The sequence below is a fragment of the Coccomyxa subellipsoidea genome (genome assembly GCF_000258705.1).
Source record: "Coccomyxa subellipsoidea C-169, whole genome shotgun sequence".
In the NCBI taxonomy this organism is placed as follows: domain Eukaryota; kingdom Viridiplantae; phylum Chlorophyta; class Trebouxiophyceae; family Coccomyxaceae; genus Coccomyxa; species Coccomyxa subellipsoidea.
Window position 1 is genome coordinate 1237848 of NW_005178024.1, and position 19205 is coordinate 1257052.

The 19205-nt window shown below is 56.7% G+C and overlaps 3 protein-coding genes across 3 annotated transcripts; all 3 read left to right on the forward strand.

The window, feature by feature from the left end:
* The first annotated feature begins 2735 nt into the window (after positions 1 to 2735).
* Positions 2736 to 4587, forward strand: COCSUDRAFT_34327 (hypothetical protein). The gene is made up of 8 exons (XM_005643976.1): positions 2736 to 2895; positions 3052 to 3180; positions 3287 to 3534; positions 3640 to 3776; positions 3884 to 4036; positions 4146 to 4297; positions 4381 to 4415; positions 4535 to 4587. The coding sequence occupies exons 4-5, from the start codon at positions 3665 to 3667 to the stop codon at positions 3997 to 3999; spliced, it is 228 nt and encodes a 75-aa protein (XP_005644033.1). The 5' UTR covers positions 2736 to 2895; positions 3052 to 3180; positions 3287 to 3534; positions 3640 to 3664; the 3' UTR covers positions 4000 to 4036; positions 4146 to 4297; positions 4381 to 4415; positions 4535 to 4587.
* Positions 4588 to 4998: 411 nt separating this feature from the next.
* On the forward strand, positions 4999 to 13472 carry COCSUDRAFT_48964 (hypothetical protein; the record flags this gene model as incomplete). The annotated part of the gene is made up of 17 exons (XM_005643977.1): positions 4999 to 5019; positions 5447 to 5603; positions 5755 to 5916; positions 6009 to 6184; positions 6334 to 6537; positions 6750 to 7143; positions 7369 to 7592; positions 7832 to 9097; positions 9230 to 9331; positions 9471 to 9584; positions 9820 to 10062; positions 10409 to 10543; positions 10761 to 10871; positions 11138 to 11441; positions 11691 to 11848; positions 12243 to 12382; positions 12670 to 13472. The coding sequence occupies 17 exons, from the start codon at positions 4999 to 5001 to the stop codon at positions 12806 to 12808; spliced, it is 4050 nt and encodes a 1349-aa protein (XP_005644034.1). The 3' UTR covers positions 12809 to 13472.
* A 322-nt stretch (positions 13473 to 13794) lies between these two features.
* COCSUDRAFT_67917 (MFS general substrate transporter) lies at positions 13795 to 18385 on the forward strand (the record flags this gene model as incomplete). Its single annotated transcript, XM_005643978.1, has 13 exons — positions 13795 to 13991; positions 14206 to 14255; positions 14383 to 14471; positions 14587 to 14783; positions 14945 to 15029; positions 15158 to 15261; positions 15372 to 15484; positions 15710 to 15859; positions 16174 to 16377; positions 16605 to 16771; positions 16999 to 17176; positions 17601 to 17800; positions 18155 to 18385. The coding sequence occupies exons 1-13, from the start codon at positions 13891 to 13893 to the stop codon at positions 18383 to 18385; spliced, it is 1869 nt and encodes a 622-aa protein (XP_005644035.1). The 5' UTR covers positions 13795 to 13890.
* Between the last annotated feature and the right edge of the window lie 820 nt (positions 18386 to 19205).

Consider the following 19205-nt stretch of genomic DNA (forward strand, 5'->3'; position numbering starts at 1 on the left):
ACCGTGCAAGTTCAAGCTGCAATATAGTATGAAAGCTTCAATTCTATAAACTGACAGTTCTAAGAAACAATGTACAGCTACTCAAAAGGTACACGGCAGCGCCAATCATACTTGCATTAATAGTGTGCACCTCGAGCTCGGCAATACGCAGAGATGCAGTTCTGGCGCACTCTATGAGGCTGTCAAGGTGCTCAAGTAGTTCCAGTGCGTGGCGGCGACGAGTGTTGCAGGCTGCAGGCAGCCGCAAGCTGCATGTACCAGCGCACGAGCAGGATCTTCCTGGTGTAGTCATCACTGCCGCCCAGGACCTGCTGGATGCTGGAGCATGCTTCCACGGCCACATCCGCATCGCAGCTGAGCACAGCCTCCTCCAGTGCCTGGAGTGCATCCGGGAGCACCTGTGCAGAAGCCCCCACACCTTGCTCAGAACCGCACCTTTGCGCAAACGCATCCTGATCAGCAACAGCTGCCATGATCCCCAAGTTTCTGCTCCATGTCGGAAGGTTGCCATGTGCATTCTGATAACCAGCAGTAATCATTTCCCCATACTATTGCTTGCAGCTTGTCTGCAGACGCACCTTGTCTCTGGCATGAAAAGTGTGTAATAATAAAGATAACAACTATTGCTTGCACCAGCGCTTGCTAGAGCAAGAGTCACAGGGCTGGCAGGAGAGTCCGCACCCCAAACTCAATGATGAGCATGAGGTGGGCGAGCAGGTTAATGAGGTCCAGGCCCTGCTGTGTTGCACTGGCGGAGGCCGGCCCCTGCAGCAGCTGCTGTGCACGCTGTGCCACGCGGCGCAGCGCGAGCAGCAAAGCAGGGCTGCCCACCGGCAGCTGCCGCGCAATCGCATCGCAGCCGGCCGCCAGGCCGGCCAGGGGGGTGCGCCCGGGATAGCCCTCCAGCGAGCGGCTCACATAGTACGGCACCACCTCCTCCTTCTGCAAGGAAGTAAAAGATAATTTATGTAAAAGATAATCTATGATCTTCATGAATAGCACTGACAGTTGGGTGATGCTGTCATGATCAAGAGAATGTTGTTGGGATGAGGATGCATCAATTGGAGAGTGTGTAGCATGGCGGTAAAATCACCATATCCATGCGGCCCAGCACAGCGCAGAAGAGCTGGTGCGCGGCGGAGGCCACGGGCGGGTGGGGGTGCAGCAGGTACAGCAGCGCTACGGGGCACACCACGTCCCGCACCTTGCACTGCAGCACACAGCTGCAGGTCAGTGCGATGCAACCTCGTAGAATCTCACACTACATTTTTGAAGATAAAGAAACATGTAGGAATGAAAGAGCCACAGAGAAGGCGCGCGCCTGGGTGAGCTGGGGTATGCACGGCCCCAGCATGCTCATGAGGAACTGCATGCGCGAGGCCAGCACCAAGTCCGCCTCCCACAGTGGCCGCCCGCTCGCGCTGGGCCGCACGAGCTCCGCGTAGGCCGGCAGTAACAGCAGCAGCCCCTGGCATGCCTGCACCGCATACATACGCTCTACATTTCTGCTTGACACAAGCATGAACAACAACACGGAGGACTCTACAAAACGTGCATTCAATCAAGAAAGAGCAGGGGTTTGGGACAGCGGTGTCAACAGATGTTGCAAAGGGCACTTCAAAAGGATCATCCACGCCCTTACTGTATGATCTGAGGATGTCTGCTCCTCCTTAAGACTGCAGAGGCATCAAAATTGATAGCGCACCTCGGAGGTGTTGGCGGTAGCGGTCAGCAGCGCCTGCAGGAGCAGCGAATAGACGGAGAGGCGCATGCGGCAGAACTGCAGGTGGCCCAGAATGTCCAGCAGCCGCACCGCGACCTCCTCGGGCGCCATGCGCGACTGCCCCTCCGCCAGCCCCCTCACTGGCTTGGCAGCGGCGTCCCAGAACGTGGACATCAGCAGCACAGCGCACATGAACACCTTGTCCAGCACCTGCATTTGCATTGCAGTCGCCATTCAGTCCTGCAAATAGCTGCAAAGCGTGACACACAACCACTGGCCCCAGGCACTTAAGATAATGTCCTCTCAATGCTGTCCATCACAGCACTCCTCAATGTACAAGTGCACAACGTTGACAAGCACCAATTTCCGTCAGGCAAGAGAGATATTCCTGGGACTCAGGCATGCTGAAGCAAGAATGAGGATGATGTCACCTGTCTGACTGCTCCGCTGTCGACCGCTTCCAGCCAGGAGTGCGGCGTGCGAAGCGCGTACTCCCGATACCTCTCGTGAAAGGAGACGGCAAAGCGATGCACAGCCAGTTGGGCTGCCTGCACAGACCCCAGGCTCAACTCAACTCTCCACCCCAATTACACACTTATTTGGACTGTTCCAAATCCAAATCCAAATCCAAAACAGAGTCATGTAATTATTTGGAGAAAGATAAGGCACCTGCTGCTCGTGTGGCTCTGCAGCAACATACATGTCTGCGGCAACGCGAGCGCAGTTGGCTGCGCCGCTCACAAGGGCGCCGTTTAAGTGCTGCTGCAGCCACGCCGATGCAGCGGCGGGCGGGAGGCCCTCAAGAGCAGCCGCAAAGAGGCCATCCAAGCTCAGTGCGCTCTGCACCAGGGTTCCCAGCAGACAATGCAGTGCTCCAGGGGACACAGGCGGCCGCCGGCAAGCCTGCCAGCAAAATGGAGGGAAACTCAAGGCCGAGCACCATTCTAAATAATCTTCCCAAATTTGTAAGGGGAATTGAGGTGTAGTTGCGTACTTGCTTCAAATGGCGCACCTGATAGGCTTCCATGCATGCCAGGGAGGATGCATCCCGCCAGAGAGTGTCACCCGCCTGCTGCATGCTCTGCTGCGGCAATGCATCTCCGTGCATGACGCTGTGCGCGCCTCCCGCATTTTCTCTGCTGTGTTGAACCGCACAAGCTGCAGCTGCTTGCCTGCATATACATAGCAGGGATGAATGCCCCTGATGTGAGGCAGTCAGCCCTGGATCAAGGGCATTTACTGGCAGATCAAGCAGGTGAACAAGGGGCTGAATGACGGGTGCACGAGCGCAGGGACTGAACGAAAGGTGTGCATGCGCAGGGGCATGCCTGCATGATGTGGACACAATGTGCTCCAGAAGCATGAGGCCTGAATCGTGCGCGGGAAGCGGTGGGGAAGCTCGCGAGCAGCCCTCTAGCAAGCCGCCAGCTGCCAGCACACACCCGCTCTGACACTCCCTGGCATCCAGTGCACTCTTCAGTCACGCAGAATAATGCCCGTGCAAAGGAAGACAGTAAATTCGACCAAGCTGAAAAATCCGCTTTGAGATTGCAGCAAGGGCACCTGCTGTTGCTGAGCGCTCCGCTGCTCAAGAGCTCTGCCAAGCCACTAACATGTAAGGATGCCTCTGCGGGCTGGAGGGCCGCCGTGCGCGTGCCGACAAGACGCATGGCAGTATAGATGGGTGCCATGCTGTCAATGCCGGCCAAAGCAGGCGAAGCTGTATCTGCCTGGTCTTGCTGATCTGAGCGCAGCGGTGTCCATATGGAGAGGAAGCAGGCCAGCACCCAGAGAGACGTCTGCAAGTCATCCTGTGCAAACAACTCACTGTCATTTCAGTTGAGTCTGTCTTATTTGCAAGCACAATGGAACCATGCTGTCAAGCAGAGGGTGTTCAATTGAGTTCAGTAATCAACCTGAATAGCTGAGAGCAGGTGGCCAATGGCAGCGATGAGTCCAGGCACAAGACCACTGCCCAGTAGCTCGTGCCCCTTCCTGTGCAGCGTGTCAACAACTGCTCTGCAGCAGCGCTCCCTGCCAACCTCATCAGCACCTGTAGATCATTACACAACAAATTCATAAACATGCAGACATAACTCCAGCGTTCCACCTATCTTACCGGTGCATAGACACATTTTGGAGCTGTAAAGGGAAACTTGCCTCTACTAGCGCAGCCGAGGAAGGAGACAGCTGCTGCAGCCAGCCTGGGTGGGCAGCCAGGGGCTAGGCACAGCTTCTCAGCAGTGGTGATTGCAGACGCAATTAACTCACTGTGAGGGCCGTCATCTGGCCATTTGTCCTGTGCGCAGGCGCCTGCACACGCCATACCACTTGGTGCTGAAGAAAAGGCTGGACCGGGAAGTGCATCTGACAAGCACGATAGACACTGTGAGGTGGTGTGCCAGGAAGGACCGGTGCTTACGCAAGGGAGCCCTGAGCTGCATGGTACCAAAACGGGCCAATAACACGAGGCTGCATGCTTGCACTTCTGAAGCATGCAGCTGCGGTGCAGGATGCTTCAACAGTCTCAGCAAAGCCTCCGCATCCTCAAGCTGTATTTTACCAATGGATTGCCTGCACACCTCAGGCGTCAGTCTCCTTCACAACCTGTTCAGAGAGTCACAGTGAAGCCAATACCATGATGTGAACCGACTCGCCTGCCGGCCACCAGACGCTGAAGGGCAGAAAGCGCCTGTGATGCAAGCAAATAGAGTAAAGGCACGCTGCTAGAGCACTGTGACGTGTACTAGTGAGTAGACGATCTACCTTGCCTTGCATGGGATGCCCACAGTACAGGCAATGCATCCTTACCTCCTCATCAGAAGCAGGCTCCCGGATCTGGATCCAGTCTGCAGCTCGAGATGATGAAAGGGACTGCATGATGCTTTCACAGAGCTCATCTAACGATCACTGAAGCAGAGTCTCTCCTTCTCTTGGCGCCAACTGCAGCAGAAGATCCAGCTCCAGTTCCAGCTTGCAATACATACATACATCAATTACAACTGTGTCAAAGACTGTTCGAAGCCAGGGAAATTTGGTCGTCTTCCAGGTCCTTGCTGGCTGATGACATCATCAGTGCCAGTCACCATCGATGCTGGCTTTGAGCAGAATGGCCGAACCAGAATGGACCTCCCAAACCCGGACTGAGCTCCGGATGCATCCATATAGATTTGCAGAGAACCTCAGGGAAGCAAAGCACGGCTTCAGATGTCGGAACCAGAGGGAATCCAAGGCGACAAGGCGATGAACTAGCGCAAGAAGCTGGTCTGGACCCGATGGCTGGGTTTGCCAGCAGAGTAAGCGCCTCTCGCGACCTAAAACACGCTCTTCGAGATGTCCTGGGTTGCGATGCCATCAGATCGGGTGGGGATGAATACGACCTTGCGGGAACGCTCCAGAGAAAGCTTGGCTCGTTGTCATTCCGAGGAAACCCGCACCATGGTGGCTGTTGCCACACCTGTGAGGTGGACATCCGTCAGGGATTCGTGTCAGGCGATTTGCGCATAGAAGGTCGAAGCGTTGAATCCTGCTCTAACTTCTCCAGCCTCAGGGCTTCCACATCTGTGGTCCATCAGGTGCGTGCCTTCCTGAACCCAGAATGCCAATAGAACCTTAGCTCTTTCTGGTGCCATTGAATGTCTTGTATACCTATGTGTTATCTAATCATGAGCATCTGTCTAAATACCGATGGGTTCCAGATGAGAAGGCTGTGTTGTCCTGCAGGGAAAGTGGATGTATGAGGTCACCCTGGGCACTTCAGGGATCATGCAGCTCGGTTGGGCCACTAGCAGCTGTCAGTTCAGCAACGAGGAGGGCGTTGGCGACTCAATGGACAGTTATTCTTTCGATGGGAAGCGCGTGCGCAAGTGGAATATCAGCTGTAAGCTTGCACCCAAGCGCTTTTAAGCTGCAGAAGTGCAAGACTGCTGCTAGTGTCAAGCTGTGAATTGCAGGTTGCAGCGGATCTTGAACAAAGAGCTGTTTAGTACAAACATCACTAGACCTGTTGATGTGCTTCTGGGATCCTGCAGGTCTACCGTACGGTCAGGACTGGGCTCAAGGAGACGTGATTGGCTGCGGGCTCGATCTCGACACGTTGACGGTTTCATTCTGGCGCAATGGGGTGCATCTGGGCGCAGCCTTCCAGAGCATCCGCCGATTGGCTTACTTCCCTGCAGCCTCGTTATCGTATGGTGCGTTTGAAGCAGTACATCAGCACATCATGTAATTGCAATGCCCACTCAGCACTGATTATTAAGTCATCATCATGCCGTTTGTGTGACAGGGGAGCGGTGCGAGTTCAATTTTGGATCACGGCCCTTTGCTCACCCCACAGAGGACTATCAGCCGCTAGTGAGACCTCCAGCTCACTGTGCGGGTGCTGCCTACCTTCTGGGCTGCTTCCGGACGCTCACTGCCGCACAGCTCGCCTACAAGAGAAGCTGCAAGAGGGGGACCTGGGTGCGCAGCACAGCTCAAGAATGTTTCATCAGCACAACCACTGAGAGGCCATTTGCAACACCGCATACAAGTCAAAAACTTCCAGGCTGCAAGTACTGTTTACCCACAGTCTCAAACACTCATCACTCACCTCCTGCTTTGCATTGCAGGCTGTGCTGAACGAGGGTGGCGTCTTGAAGCAGCTTCTGCTGGATCTCGGAGGCCTGCTAGGTCCCATGCTTGCAGATGAATATGTGGTCATGGAGGCGTTCCTGCCATTCTTGCTGTCTCTGGTGGAGGAGCCTGCCGTGGCCGGCGACGGCGCCCTGTTCCTCGCGGTCAACCTCATGAGAGGCCACATCACCAGCGGCGAGGTGGGCGGCTTCATGTCAGGATGATTGTGCCACACAAAACCATGCGTATGGCCTCATTGAGACATGTCCATCAAATCCATGGCAGACACCCTGCAAATGCATGCCTTTTGCTCTTCTGCTGTTCTGCCCAGTCAAGGGCGTGGGCAAATGAGACGACTTGGAATCTGGAAGCTGATTCAAAGATCTTATCACGTTTGTCGTGGCGCGTGCAGATGCGGGCGGGGATGCTGCATGTGCTGGATTGCCTCTCTTGGAGGTGCCGGACAGCCGGCTGCATGTGGGCGGGCAAGGGCAGCCTGCAGAGCTGGCTGGACTTTGCGACCGCGCTGATGCGCATCCCCGCCGTGCGCGATGTGTGGCTGGCCGCGCCCACGTGGAAAGCATCCTTCGAGGGCTTCCTGGCAGTAAAGCCCCCGAGCGCGCGCGATCTGGCCGGCTGTCTGCCCTTCGTGCACTGGCCCGATGCGGAGAAGCTGGGCATGGACGTGGTCAGCAAGGAGCACTACAAGCGCGCCAGCCGCGACCTGCAGGCCGCACTGGCCGCCGTCTACGACCGCCACTCCGAGCTCTGCGCCCTCCTGCTCGCCACCCCGGGCGCCGACACCTGTGCGGGGCCCCTCTCTGCCAAAATGCCTTCTTAGCTAGATTGACGATTCTGCTAGGACACATCAATCTGTGCGCAATAGCAACTCTGTGCAGAATAGAGCGACTCCCAAGAAATCATTTTTTCCTAGTATGGCATCCGTATTTAGTGTCAGCACGAGGCATGCGAGTACCCTAGTTGTGGCCAGCAAACAAATTGGTTGAGGCTTAGTGGGTATGATATTGCAGGGGGCCAGCAGGACGTGCCCAACCGGCTGACGGAGCTGGTGCAGCACCTGGTGCGCAAGAACCGGGGCACGAACCGCAACGTGCCGCCGCCGGGCCTGTCTGACAGCAGCGTGCTGGTCTCCGCCTTCTTCATGCTGCTGCGCGTCCTGCGCCCCTATCTCGAGGGCCGCTCCAACGGCGACGGCGGCCTCTCCACTTTCCCAGCCGGCGCCATGTTCCTGCAGGTCTGGCATCATGGAGGAAATCATACCCTGTTGCCTGCACAATTGTTAAGATGTTTTAACCCAGGGAACACTGCAATTTGCGGATGAAAAAGCTCAAAGCATATTCTTCAACCACAGTGGCAAGGTGATTTGCAGAGCATGGTGCACAAAGCAGACCCCATAATAAAAGCAACAAGGGTATTTGCAGAGTATGATGAGGGCCTGGACCACTGGTTACCGTAATTGTTGTGTGCATGCAGGGCGTCGGAAGCCGTCATCTGGACCCATACAGCGGGGCGGGGAGGCTGGGGGGCGCGCTGAGCCACCTGGAGAAGACGGCAAAGCCGGACGCTGTCGCGCTGATCGCCATGCTGTCGGTCGGCCCCGTGCAGCCGCTGCCGGAAGGGTCCGCGGCGGCTGCTTCTCCGCAGCCGGGACCGCCCACGCCCGGCCAGCTGACTCCCCGCCAGCAGCGGGGCCTGGAGCGCTGCGGCAGCCAGGCCTCTGCCTCCAGCGCAAGCTGCTCCTCCAGTGGCACGGTGTCCTCCCGCGACAGCAGTGAGAGCAGCGAGTGCGGCCGCATGGATGCCTGCGCGCACGACGGGCAGCACCAGGCCGCCACGCGCAAGCGCTTGCACGCGCACAGCTTCTTCGCTGCGGGGGATGCGCCGAGGGCCCCCCTCATCGACCGGGGGGCAATGCCCCCACCCTCCGGGCTCCCCTGGACCGCCGAAGCTTCGGCTCGCACCCCGCTGGAGCACGCCTGGAGCGCGCCCGGCGCCCTTCCCGGCAGCTTCCACGCAGCTGGCGACCCCGTTACGCACGCAAGGCTCCCGGCCGCTGAGCCCCTGAGCAGTCCCTTCCAGCAGACGACGCACAGGCAGGGCACTTTGCCGCCCCGGGCGCTCTTCCAGGGGCCTGCCCTGGCCTCTTGGCTGGACCACGGCGTCCCCCGGTCGCCCCACAGCGAAACCCGGCCTTCGGCCGCCCACCCGAGCTTGTCTACAGGCTCCGGCAGCAGCAGCAGCGTGGCATTAGGCAGGCACATGCACCCCTGGCAGCGCGACCAGCCTGTAGGCCACGCGGCACCCAGCCAGCGTTGTCCCTACTTGGCATCTGCCGCGCACGCGCCCGTCGCGCCGATGCGATGCGATAGCGTCCCGGCCCCTTGCTCGTTCGCGGAGGGGCCAGCCCTGCAGCAGCGCAGCCCGGAGCACTGGCCGGCGGTGGCCGGCGGCGCCCACGCGCCGCAGACGCCAGCCGCCGGCCGCTCCTATGGACCGCCCGGGATGTGCGGCCAAGTGGAGGGGCCGTCCTACTGCGGCCAGGCCGCCATGGAGGTGCCCGGCAGCAGCCAGGGCCGGCAGCCGCCGCCGCTGACCGGCCGTGAGGCGGCGTGCCTGCTGGACGCGATGCTGCGGCTGTACCACCTGGGCATGGTGGGCGCGTTCCGCTGCGCCAGCTTCCAGCAGCAGAACGCCACGCAGGCGCAGCAGCACGTGGAGGAGCTCAAACACCAGCTGCAGGTGCGCTTGCAAAGGTGTCACTTGCTTCCTACTGAGACAAATTTTAGTCATGCGTGTGAGCCTGATGTCTGGATGAAGCGGTCCTGTCGCATTGGAGATGATGGCATTAAACTGGCTGTTGATGTGCCGCAGAGCATGCAGAACAACGATGAGGAGCTGCTGAAGTGGGCCAAGTCGATGAAGAACTGGCAGCGGGTGCTGGTGGACAGCGCACGCTTCGCAGCCTGGCACAACGTGCGCAACCCCCTACATTCCTGGCCCGTTGCCGCTCACTTCCACCATAGCTTCATTATCTTGCCTTGCTCAATTTTGCACTGCCTCAGTCCACCCTGCATTGCCTGAGAGGTGGCTGGTGTTCTGTGTGGGGATGCAGGCGTGCTTGTTTGGGGCGAGGGGCATGGAGGGCTTGCTGGTGCTGGGCACCTACACTGCGCGCCTGCTCTCCGCCCTGTCCGAGCACCGCGTCCTCTTTGCATACGTGCCCGAGGTACCTGCACCCCCAAGCCGCATATCCGAGGACAATTTACATGTCATCGTGTTGTGCTTGGACCAACCTGTCAGGCTCAAGTGAACCTGCACGAGAGGCATGCATCCTTGAGGCATGTATGCGCTGACAATTGCCCCCATTAGCCCACCACAACAAAGCCAACACTGTCATATGTGCAAAAGCTTTGGAGTCATCTGGGGCCAGTACTGACAAGATGAGAGCATCGTTGCTGCAGCTGTATCTGGAGGCGCTGTTGGACGGTTTCCATGCAGTGCGATCGCGGCCGCACGTGTCCAAGTCGCCACTGTTTGCTGCGTGCGCGGACGCGCTGGTGCCGTTTCTGGCGCGGCGTTTCCGCGACGAGGCGATCGTGGGGCCGGACTTGCGCGAGATGATGCTGCAGACAGTGTCGCTGCTGCTGCAGACCAAGGCCTTCGTGGCCAAGTTCGAGGAGAGCCACGACGCACGCGCCCACCTGGTGCTGCCTTCTGCTCCAAATGCCCCTCACCCCCTGTCTGTGACAGCTCACCTGCAGCCCTAGAGCAGCCCTAGAGGGCTGTAATAAATGCTATAATATATGCAAGTGATTGGTCAGGGGAGCTTCCGACCTGCACCCACAGATGACTAGGCTCAAGGGTAGCCCACCAGCGCTTGGATTTGGGCCTCTGTTGCTCAATTTGCAGCCCTGCTTTTCAGTCAAGTCGCATGGATGTTGCATTTCTTTTGGCTATCATCGGGGAGAGGCAAAAGTTTTTGAACTATCGAGAGAATTGCATGTGCGAGTGAGCGGATGGTGTGTAAGCGGCGGGTGGGTGTGCCTGCAGGTGGAGGGCTTGTTGGAGGCCTTCAATGGGCGCGACTGGGTGCCCGTCTCTAGCATCCTCTCCCGCCTCACCAGCTCCAATGCTTTTGGCGCCTCCCTCGCGCGTGCCGCCGCCAGCAGCTCCATCATATTTCAGGTGCGCGGAGGCCACACCCTTCTCCCTTAAGTCACATAAAAAGCAACCTGTTACAGCAATTTCTCAGCCGATCATGTCTGGTCAGTTGAAGGCAAAAAAGGCGCATGGCAGAGTCTTGATGAAGGATAAGGTCACCAGGAGTATAAAGAGGAACCTCATTATACTCCCCTTATTACATTAAGGGACCTGTTGAATTTGTGCATGTGTGGTGCTGCAGGCGTCCCTGGTGCAGATTACAGAAGCACGGCCAGAGCTGTGCGAGAGCTTCCTCAACCGGCTCTTTGCCATGCTCAACTGGACCCTCACCGAGTTCACCGTCGCCGCTCAGGTGCGAGGCCAGCTCCTCCACCTTGCCCTACGATTGCCCCAGCTTCTTTTTTGGGTACTGTCAAAGCCTATAATTGGAGACCTAATTTTGGCACCAGCAGCTTCTTACATCATCAAAGCCATCCCGGCAGGCTGCCACAGCGACATACCCACTTATATTTATGCGGCTTTTGAAGGAGGAGTTGTCGTAAAGTTGGAGTTGGAGCAGGCGGCCTCAACGCAGAGTCTCCAGGAGAAAAGCACCTAAGGGTACGTTTTTGCGCGCAGGAGCTGGGCGAGGGGCCGGAGGGTGCGCACAGCAGCGAGGAGGCGCTGAAGCGGAGGTGCGTGGTGATGCTGGAGCTGGCGGCCACGCTGGCGCGCGTGCTGGAGTTTGTGACGGCGCGGCTGCCGCGCGCGTTCCTGGCGGGGCCGCCCCTCAACATGGCGCGCCTGGCCGAGACAGCCTGCTTCGTGGTCGCCCACCTTGCCGCCCCAACGGCCGCCGCGTCCGCCATCTCCGCCGTGTTGTCGCAGCGCTTCCCCGCCGCCCAGAACGCCAAGCGCGCCGTCCTGCTCGCCCCCGTGCTCGGTGCGCCCCTGCGTTGAACCTTCATACCTTGCTTGGAGCTAAGAGTGCAAGACTCTTGACCGTCTGCTTGTCCAGTCTTGGGTTTCAGTCGCAAACTTGCGACAGGCAGCAACACTAGAATCACATGGGCTGGTGCGTGGCATGTGGAGGGTGCCAGACTCTGCACCGGAGGCAGTTGCATGTTTGTTGCTCAGAAGACATCATGGTCCAGGGAGGAATTTGTTGACTTTGAGTGTTGCTGGGTGCCAGGCATGCTGCTGAACGTGTGGCAGAGCGAGCGCGAGGCGCGCGGCCGGCGCTCGGCCTTCTCGGCTGCGGCGGGCGACGGCACGGAGCGGCAGTTGCTGGTGGCGGCGCTGCACGCTGTGGGCTTTGGCGGCTACACGGGCTGCATTGCCGCGCGCACCGTCCGGGCGCTGGCCGCCGAGGAGTTCCCTAGTGACGCCCTCTGGCTCGACCGCTGCTCGCAGCTCGACGCCCTCGCTGCTGCCTTGCAGGCGCGCAGCCGACGCTCCCTGAATACTCCACTTTCAATGCACAAGCAGTTGTTGCCAGTGCATGCAATGGAGGAGGCTCTCAATTCCAGGGCGGCCATGCTAGGCTGGGATGGTCCCGCTATACCTGCAGCCAGCAGAGGTTGCCCAGTGGATATCCAAGAGCAGTGCCCTGGCCGTCCTGCACATGGCAGGGGCTTTTACGTATCTAACAGATCTGAAGCAGTCCTTCAGTTGGGGTTAGGTGCCCCCGCACACTGCCGCATCAGTGGAATTTAGCTCAGCGGAAACATGGTGGCATGTGCAGGGGTTTGCAAAGCAGCAGCGGGCGCTTCAGGGCGAGGAGTCGAGCGACGAGGACGTGCCGGAGGACTTCATCGACCCCATCATGATGATCACCATGTCCGACCCCGTCTTGCTGCCCGACTCGCGCACCGCCGTAGACAGGTGCCCACCTGCCTTGCAACCTCGTCTCTTTTTTCATCTCTCTTCTCATTTCCCCTTGCCTACAAACCTGATGCATACCGATCCACACTGCCCAAATTTGTAACTGTTATGTGCACCGCCTGCCATCAACCTACCTTGTTGCTGACTGTGGGCAAGAGAGGTGAGGACTGAAAGAAAGAGAGAGATTCCTCGGGGCTTATTGCTCGGGGCTTATTGCACGGTAGGTGTTCCACGGCTTTCCATCAATAAGTAGCAATTTTTCACTAAGAAAGAGGCTGCTGCGGCAGGTCCACAGCGGTGCGGCACCTGCTGACATCAGCGACGGACCCCTTCACACGCGCACCGCTGTGCCTTGAGGAGCTGCAGGACGACCTGGCCCTGCGCATGCGCATCGACACCTGGCGCGCCAAACGCCGCAAGGCCTGACGCCACATGCTCTGCTGTGAGCCCCTCCTGCTTTGGGCTGGTGGCAGCTGGCAGTGACGCCTGATCCCTTGAATCTGAAGGCTGCATCGGGTGAGCAGAACTGTGTTGTACAGGGCATAAAACAACTGTGAAATATATATTTATCCCTACTGGCGCACAATGTGCAGCATGCCGTCGCATGTGGCCAGTGGAGAGGAAGTACAGATGTCAGACAGTTGGGTTGGTCGAGGTGCTGCATGCCTGTTGAGCGCAGTGAGCGCTGTGCAAGACACTCTGTATAAGTGGATGCAAAGTCGTGTGTTGACAAAATTGCGGAATTGAGGGTTCAATTTCCCCGCCATCGTAATTTTCTGATACTTGGACAGGCAATCAACTTCAAGTGGTGGTGCGCTCTGGACCACAGGAGCGCGGTGCTCTAGCCGGAACCCTGCTAACACTCAGGAAGACCTAGTGTCTGCACTCTTGATCAAGAATGCAGACGGAGGACATTTGTCTGGACCCGTCACTGACTGTCTGGCAGCTGGAAGCTTTAACAGACGGTTTGTCAGCGTGCACCTACTAGGTAGTATCTCGGCAATACCTAGACAACAGGCGCAATATTAATATACCATCAGCACCTGAGCCCAATGTGGGTTATTTGTGCATGTAATATCATCAAGGGTGCAAATGATGCCAGTATGTGCGGCTGCATGCATGCACTGCGGCAGATCTGAAGATCTCAGACTGCAGCTGACAGTGGAAGAAAAAGTTTTCAACATAAAGAAGGCCTCACTAAGGCCTAGTTCTGAACACGATATCCGTGATTTGCAATTCTGATTCTTATATTAATCCCATTTTGAACGAGATCAGTATGCCGACCATGCAAGGTGTAACATAATAAGCAGGTCTCCTGACTGCATGACGCAATGGTGAGACAGCCAAGATAGGAAGTAAGGTCTCGACTGCTTCGTCCAGCTGCGCGTAACGCGATGTCCTGCATTGTACCAGTGAGGACGCTTTTTTGTGTGGGGCGCTTGAAAGGTCTTTGGGAATCGTCCTAAGGCCCCAGTCTTGGTCGTAAAACGATTCCCTTGTCTAGATCAATGCTCCAAGATGGCCGGGATGAGCTCACGACTGAATCTCACGCCAAGAGAACATTGGATAAGCAGGATGAGTTTAACAGCCTACGTATCACCATCATATGGTGAGCTCGGCTGTTTGGGGGCATATTGATCGCCGACCACAGTATACGTCATCTTATGGAATGCATGTCTGTGTGGCAGCACTCTCAGACTGTGTGGACATTGCAGTCTTTAAAAATCTTACGATTGTTGTCGAGATGTCTAAAATGTTATCTTTTTAAGTCAAAGACCCATCTGAAAGAATCATCTGAGAAAACCTTTCTGTGTGTGACAAAGCCTGGGAGAGGTCTTGGAGGGGATCCACATCACAATGCCTTACACGATGGGTATATTTCGCATTGATCACCCCTTTATGCCTACTAATTGCCCTGACCTTCCTGCAACGTGTAATATCCATGCAGCGCTCTACACCTGATTCGATTGGCACAACAAAAAATTTCTGGATGCTTGCAGCCGCATATATGGTTAGAGACTTCCTGCGAGGGGGCAATACCGATGCCCAGGTAGATGAAGAGACGGTCGGCAGGCTCACCGGGATCTTGGTAAGGGGAACTGTGAAGGCTACTTTAGCTCACTTTTCTGCAATAGTTTTGACACTCACTAAGGCAGAATGTATCACGGCGGTGATATTGTACTCAAGGAGTCTGCTGCCTGCAGGCCTCTGTTTTCTGTGGCGCTCAGTTTCTGACCTCGTACAGTTGGGGTGTCTTCTCGGACAAGTATGGGCGCAAGTGTGTGCTACTCATGTCGATCATTTCGGGGTGTATTTCCGCCATCATCTTTGGCTTGTCTGGCAATTATGCTATGGCCTGCTCAGCAAGGCTCTTTGGGGGGATCTTCAACGCAACTGGAGGGTGAGAAGCTTGTGCCCAGCCATTGAGACTGCAGCAAGCCAACGAGTCTAAGCAGCATATTCATTGAGAATTGCGCCCATGTATTATATGGAGCAAGGTCATCGCATGAATATGACAGAGGTTTGAATTGGGACAGAAACTCATGTGGACTTGCCCTGCAGGACTGTGAAGGCCATGCTGGCTGACAGCTGCACGAATAGAACGCTGCCAAGGGCGCTGGGATACTTGGGTCTTGCGTGGGGATTGGTAAAGTCGCAATCAAACTTTTGGCTCTGTTGGTTATCTGCACTCCGCATTATGCAAAATACCTGATATACACATGTCAAACCAAAACAGTGCAAACAGGTCTGTGAGGTTTGTAGTGTTGTGCCCAGGGGAGCATGCTTGGCCCGATGATTGGAGGAGCCTTGTCCTACCCCTGCAGCATCTTCCCAAGCTCTGCCCTGTGCCAAGGGAACGATGCCCTGTTCCAGCGCAGGTGCGCACCTTTCATTTTGTGCCTGCCATGTCCCAGGATGCCCTCCATTGACAACTCTGCAAGGCTGTCGTTCGTTGTGGCTGCTGGCAAAATGGCCTTCTTGGGTGCAGGCCCTTCCTGCTTCCCTGCCTGTTTGCTGCGACCATGGGCCTCATCACTGCCATGCTCAGCAGCTGCATCCTGGAAGAGACTCTGCCAACGCTGCGCCGGAAGCCCAAGCAGAGTGAGCATCTCGTCGCTGGTTGCAGAGCTCTTTTAAATTTTCACGGTCCCAGAGCCAGTTTGTGCATCTCGCCTGGGCCTTTTGAGCCTCCTGCCATCTCATGGGTGGGGGGACGGGTAAGCGGTTGCCTAGCTTCATGGAGTAATTCGCGCACAGGTCGATTCTGGCATCATGCGTGTGCGCGGTTGTCCTGTGTTTGTGAGGCGCGGCGTTTACTGCTGGCAGGGGGGGATGTGGAGATGGCGCAGATAGGGGGCGATGTGGAGGAGGCCAGGAAGCTGCTGAGCAAGGGCGCCGAGCGCATGCGGCGGCCGTCCGCGCGCTCCTTCCTGGACTATCAGGACGAAGAGGGCTCCGACAGCGATGCCAGCCTCGGTCAGCTTCCGCCAGCTTCCACCTCCTGACTTGGCCGGGCATCTTTGGCATAGCCTGCATCTGTTAAATTGTGACATTTCTGTGCATTCTAGGTGATGGAAATTGACATACTAGATGAGACCGTTGGGTGCAGCAGGCGCAACGCCCATGTGCTATGTGCTCATGTCCTGTATAGTGGTGCAAGATGTAGAAAGGTTGAGAGATTTGTCAGAGGGCTTGCTGTCAGGGTGGGGTGGCACGCCTATTTTCTGCAGTTTGAACAAGTATATACCGGTTGTATTGGTTCTGGGGCTGAGGTCTGAAGTGCTGCGCAGTTCTGGAAGGGGCCGAAGAGGACGGGGCAGTGTTGACGCTAACGGCCGTGCCGCCATCGCCCCGTCCAATCATTGTGCCATCGCCACTCCCTGGAGGTTCTACCGCATCAACTCCCCGCTACACTGCTGTGAGGAGGGAGGAAGACCCTGAACTGGGCAGCGCACAGGCTCTTGCTGACATCACGAACAAACGTAGTAGTGCAGGTGTGACATCTCCTTCTGCCTGAGAAGGATGCATGTATTCTCTGCCTGCATGTATTCTCTGTGCACCACTTGGCTGCCTCTCTCTCCTCGCAACTATGAAAGCAGCAGAGGTCAGTATTGAAAGGATTGGGAGCACATGCCCGTTTGTAAGGAGCCAGAGACGGCATCAGTGCCTGGATCTGCTTGTTCAGAGTGGTACAGATATGAGAAGCCAGCTTCTTGTGCAGATGCGTCGAGCAAGGACGGCTCGCGGGAGGGGCATGGGGAGTGGCAGCAGGATGCGGCTAGCAGGCTGAGCGCCGATGAGCGGAGATGGGGGGAGGACCAAGGGCTGTTGTCCAGCAGCCAAGCCAGCGCGGCCCCTGCTGAGCGGCCCTGGTACCATGACCGCCAGGTGCGGCTGCCGCCACTGCTCAGCATCCAAATTGCTGCCTGAGTTGCTTTGAATCGCACCCTCAGTGCAGACGTAGTCCCAAATCACTGGGTCCTTCCAAGCAGCAATCAGGCCTGTGCATCCTTGTCCTGAGAGTGGAGGACACTGGGATGTACAATCCTTCCGCAGCTAAAGCATGCAAACTATCGTGATTTTTTAGTGCCGAGGTGGTAAGGGTTGTGCTACAGGTCTTGCTGGCACTGGCGAGTTATGGCGTGGTGGCGTTCCTGTTCAACCTGCTGGACGAGGTGCGGCCCATCTTTGCGTCGGCGCCCATCAGGGACGGCGGTCTGGGCATGTCCACCCACCTGCTCTCCTGGCCGCTCTCCTTTGGCGGGCTCTCGTTCATCCTCTTCGTCTGCCTGGGTGTGCTCCCGTCCCTCCCCTTGCTGTTCCTGACCGGACATGTCTCAGCCTATCTTTTTGACTTGACGCCTCTGGAAGCAGGTCTCTCCCTGTGTGCTCCTGCCTCTGAAACGTCAGTGTCTCAGCCAATTTCACAACTTGACCGCCTCTGCAAATGGTCTTCTCTGAGCATCACATTTGCAAGTCTTTGCAGGATGCAAGTCTTAGCAGGATGTCCGCCTGTGCTGGAGTTTGCACAGGTCCCTTGACATGAAGTCCTCAGGCTGACAGGACATTATCTTGCAGTTCCCTGCAGACCAGCATGAAGCCAATGTCCAAGGGCACATACTGTGCACAGTGTGTGCCCTTGGCAGTAAGTTCAAAGCACATGATTGTTATTGCATGTGTGGCTTAGTGGTGACGTTCTTATGTTGCTGCTGGGCAGGCTACGACAGGTTCTACAAGGCGGTGGGGGGAGTGTGGTGCACGCGGTGGGGGATGGTGCTGATCATTCCGACCGCCCTGTTTGTGCCGCTGGCCACGCTGTTCGCGCACAATAAAGTCGCGGTCATGGCGCAGCTCTTCCTGGCCATGGCTGTCAACTCCATTGCCGATACCTCCGCCTACAGCGGCTCCAATGTCATTGTGCGCCCCCTTTTCTCTGCAGGGTCTTGGGTCGTCTTTGACTCAGCGTGTATTCAAGCCATGCAGAAAGGCAATTTACCTGTGTCATGTGCATTCATGTGCCGCAAGGTGCCAGCAGCACCGTTTATGTGTTTGATTCAGTAGCCTGGCACACTCAAATGCTGCCAACTTGTGTTCAGCAAATCTTGAGGTCAAGGGGTTCAGCTTGCATGCTGTCTCCTTGAAGTCCTTACCAGAACCACAAGCCTGCATTACAACCAGTGCTTCAATTGGCATGGTGTAGATGCATGCATCATGGCCCCTTCACATGCTGCTGCGAGCTTCCCCTACTCTGACATACTTTGCCATGTGCAGATAAACGCGGCCGCGCCTCCGGGCGTGGCAGGAGCGGTGAATGGTGCAGGGCAGGCCGTGTCGGCGCTCATGAGGGCCTTTGGACCATTTCTGGGCGGGCTTGCCTGGAGCTTATCTATTCATGTCGGCTTCCCTGGGCACCAGTTCTTGGTCTTTGCTGCTGTATCCCTGATTGCCTTCCTCTACCAGTTCACCTACGCTTGGGTGGACCTGCCAAACCTTGACAAGTGAGTGTATACCTTGTACTGCTACCAGAAACTTATGGCATCCGTTTGCAATCTGCCCTTCCTGCAAAGTGGTGCAGCGCAGATTTGATTGCACGGATGCGTAGCTGTATGCGCTGTCTTGTATCATTCATTGCGTGGGTGTTGGCTAGTGTCACCATATGGGGGAGTGACAAGTATGAGGGCTATGTTTTGCAAGCCAAATGCTTGCAGAATATCAGCTGCCTTAGTGTTGGAGCCAGAGCGCCAGGCAAGTTGCCCCAATTTGTACCCAATGTTTTACTGACCAGAACTGAGCTGTTGCTGTTGAACAGCGTGCAGTCATTATGACAGCTGCTGGATGTGCTGCCCTCTTGTTTGGATCTACAAAGACTGTGCCATCTTTGTGTCTGCCATGCATGATGGGGTCGCCCTGAGCATCCCTGAGCATGCCAGACATGCAGTGCGCCTGCAGTCTATGTGGACCTTCACATGACCAATAGAAAGTGCGGGGAAGTGCCTCGATGAACTTCATTGAATGCGCTATGCATCCTCTCTTGCTGACAGGATGGGCCTTTTTATGCGATGGCATGTTGTCTGTGTTCTTTCCACTTGAACTGCTTCTCTAATTCAGGTAAGTGTAAGCAAGCCACCAACTGATGGAAGGACTTGAACCCGGAAATTTACCGGTACCGTATCCACCTTGGATGTTCTCGTTCAGCCACAGGCAGGCTATTGCATGCTTCCATCATTATCACTCGTTCCAGAAATCTAGGTACATACTGCATCGGGTGTTCGGCGCATGCTCTGCGGCAGCGTCCTGCGGGCCTGCGGCGCATGCTGTGCAT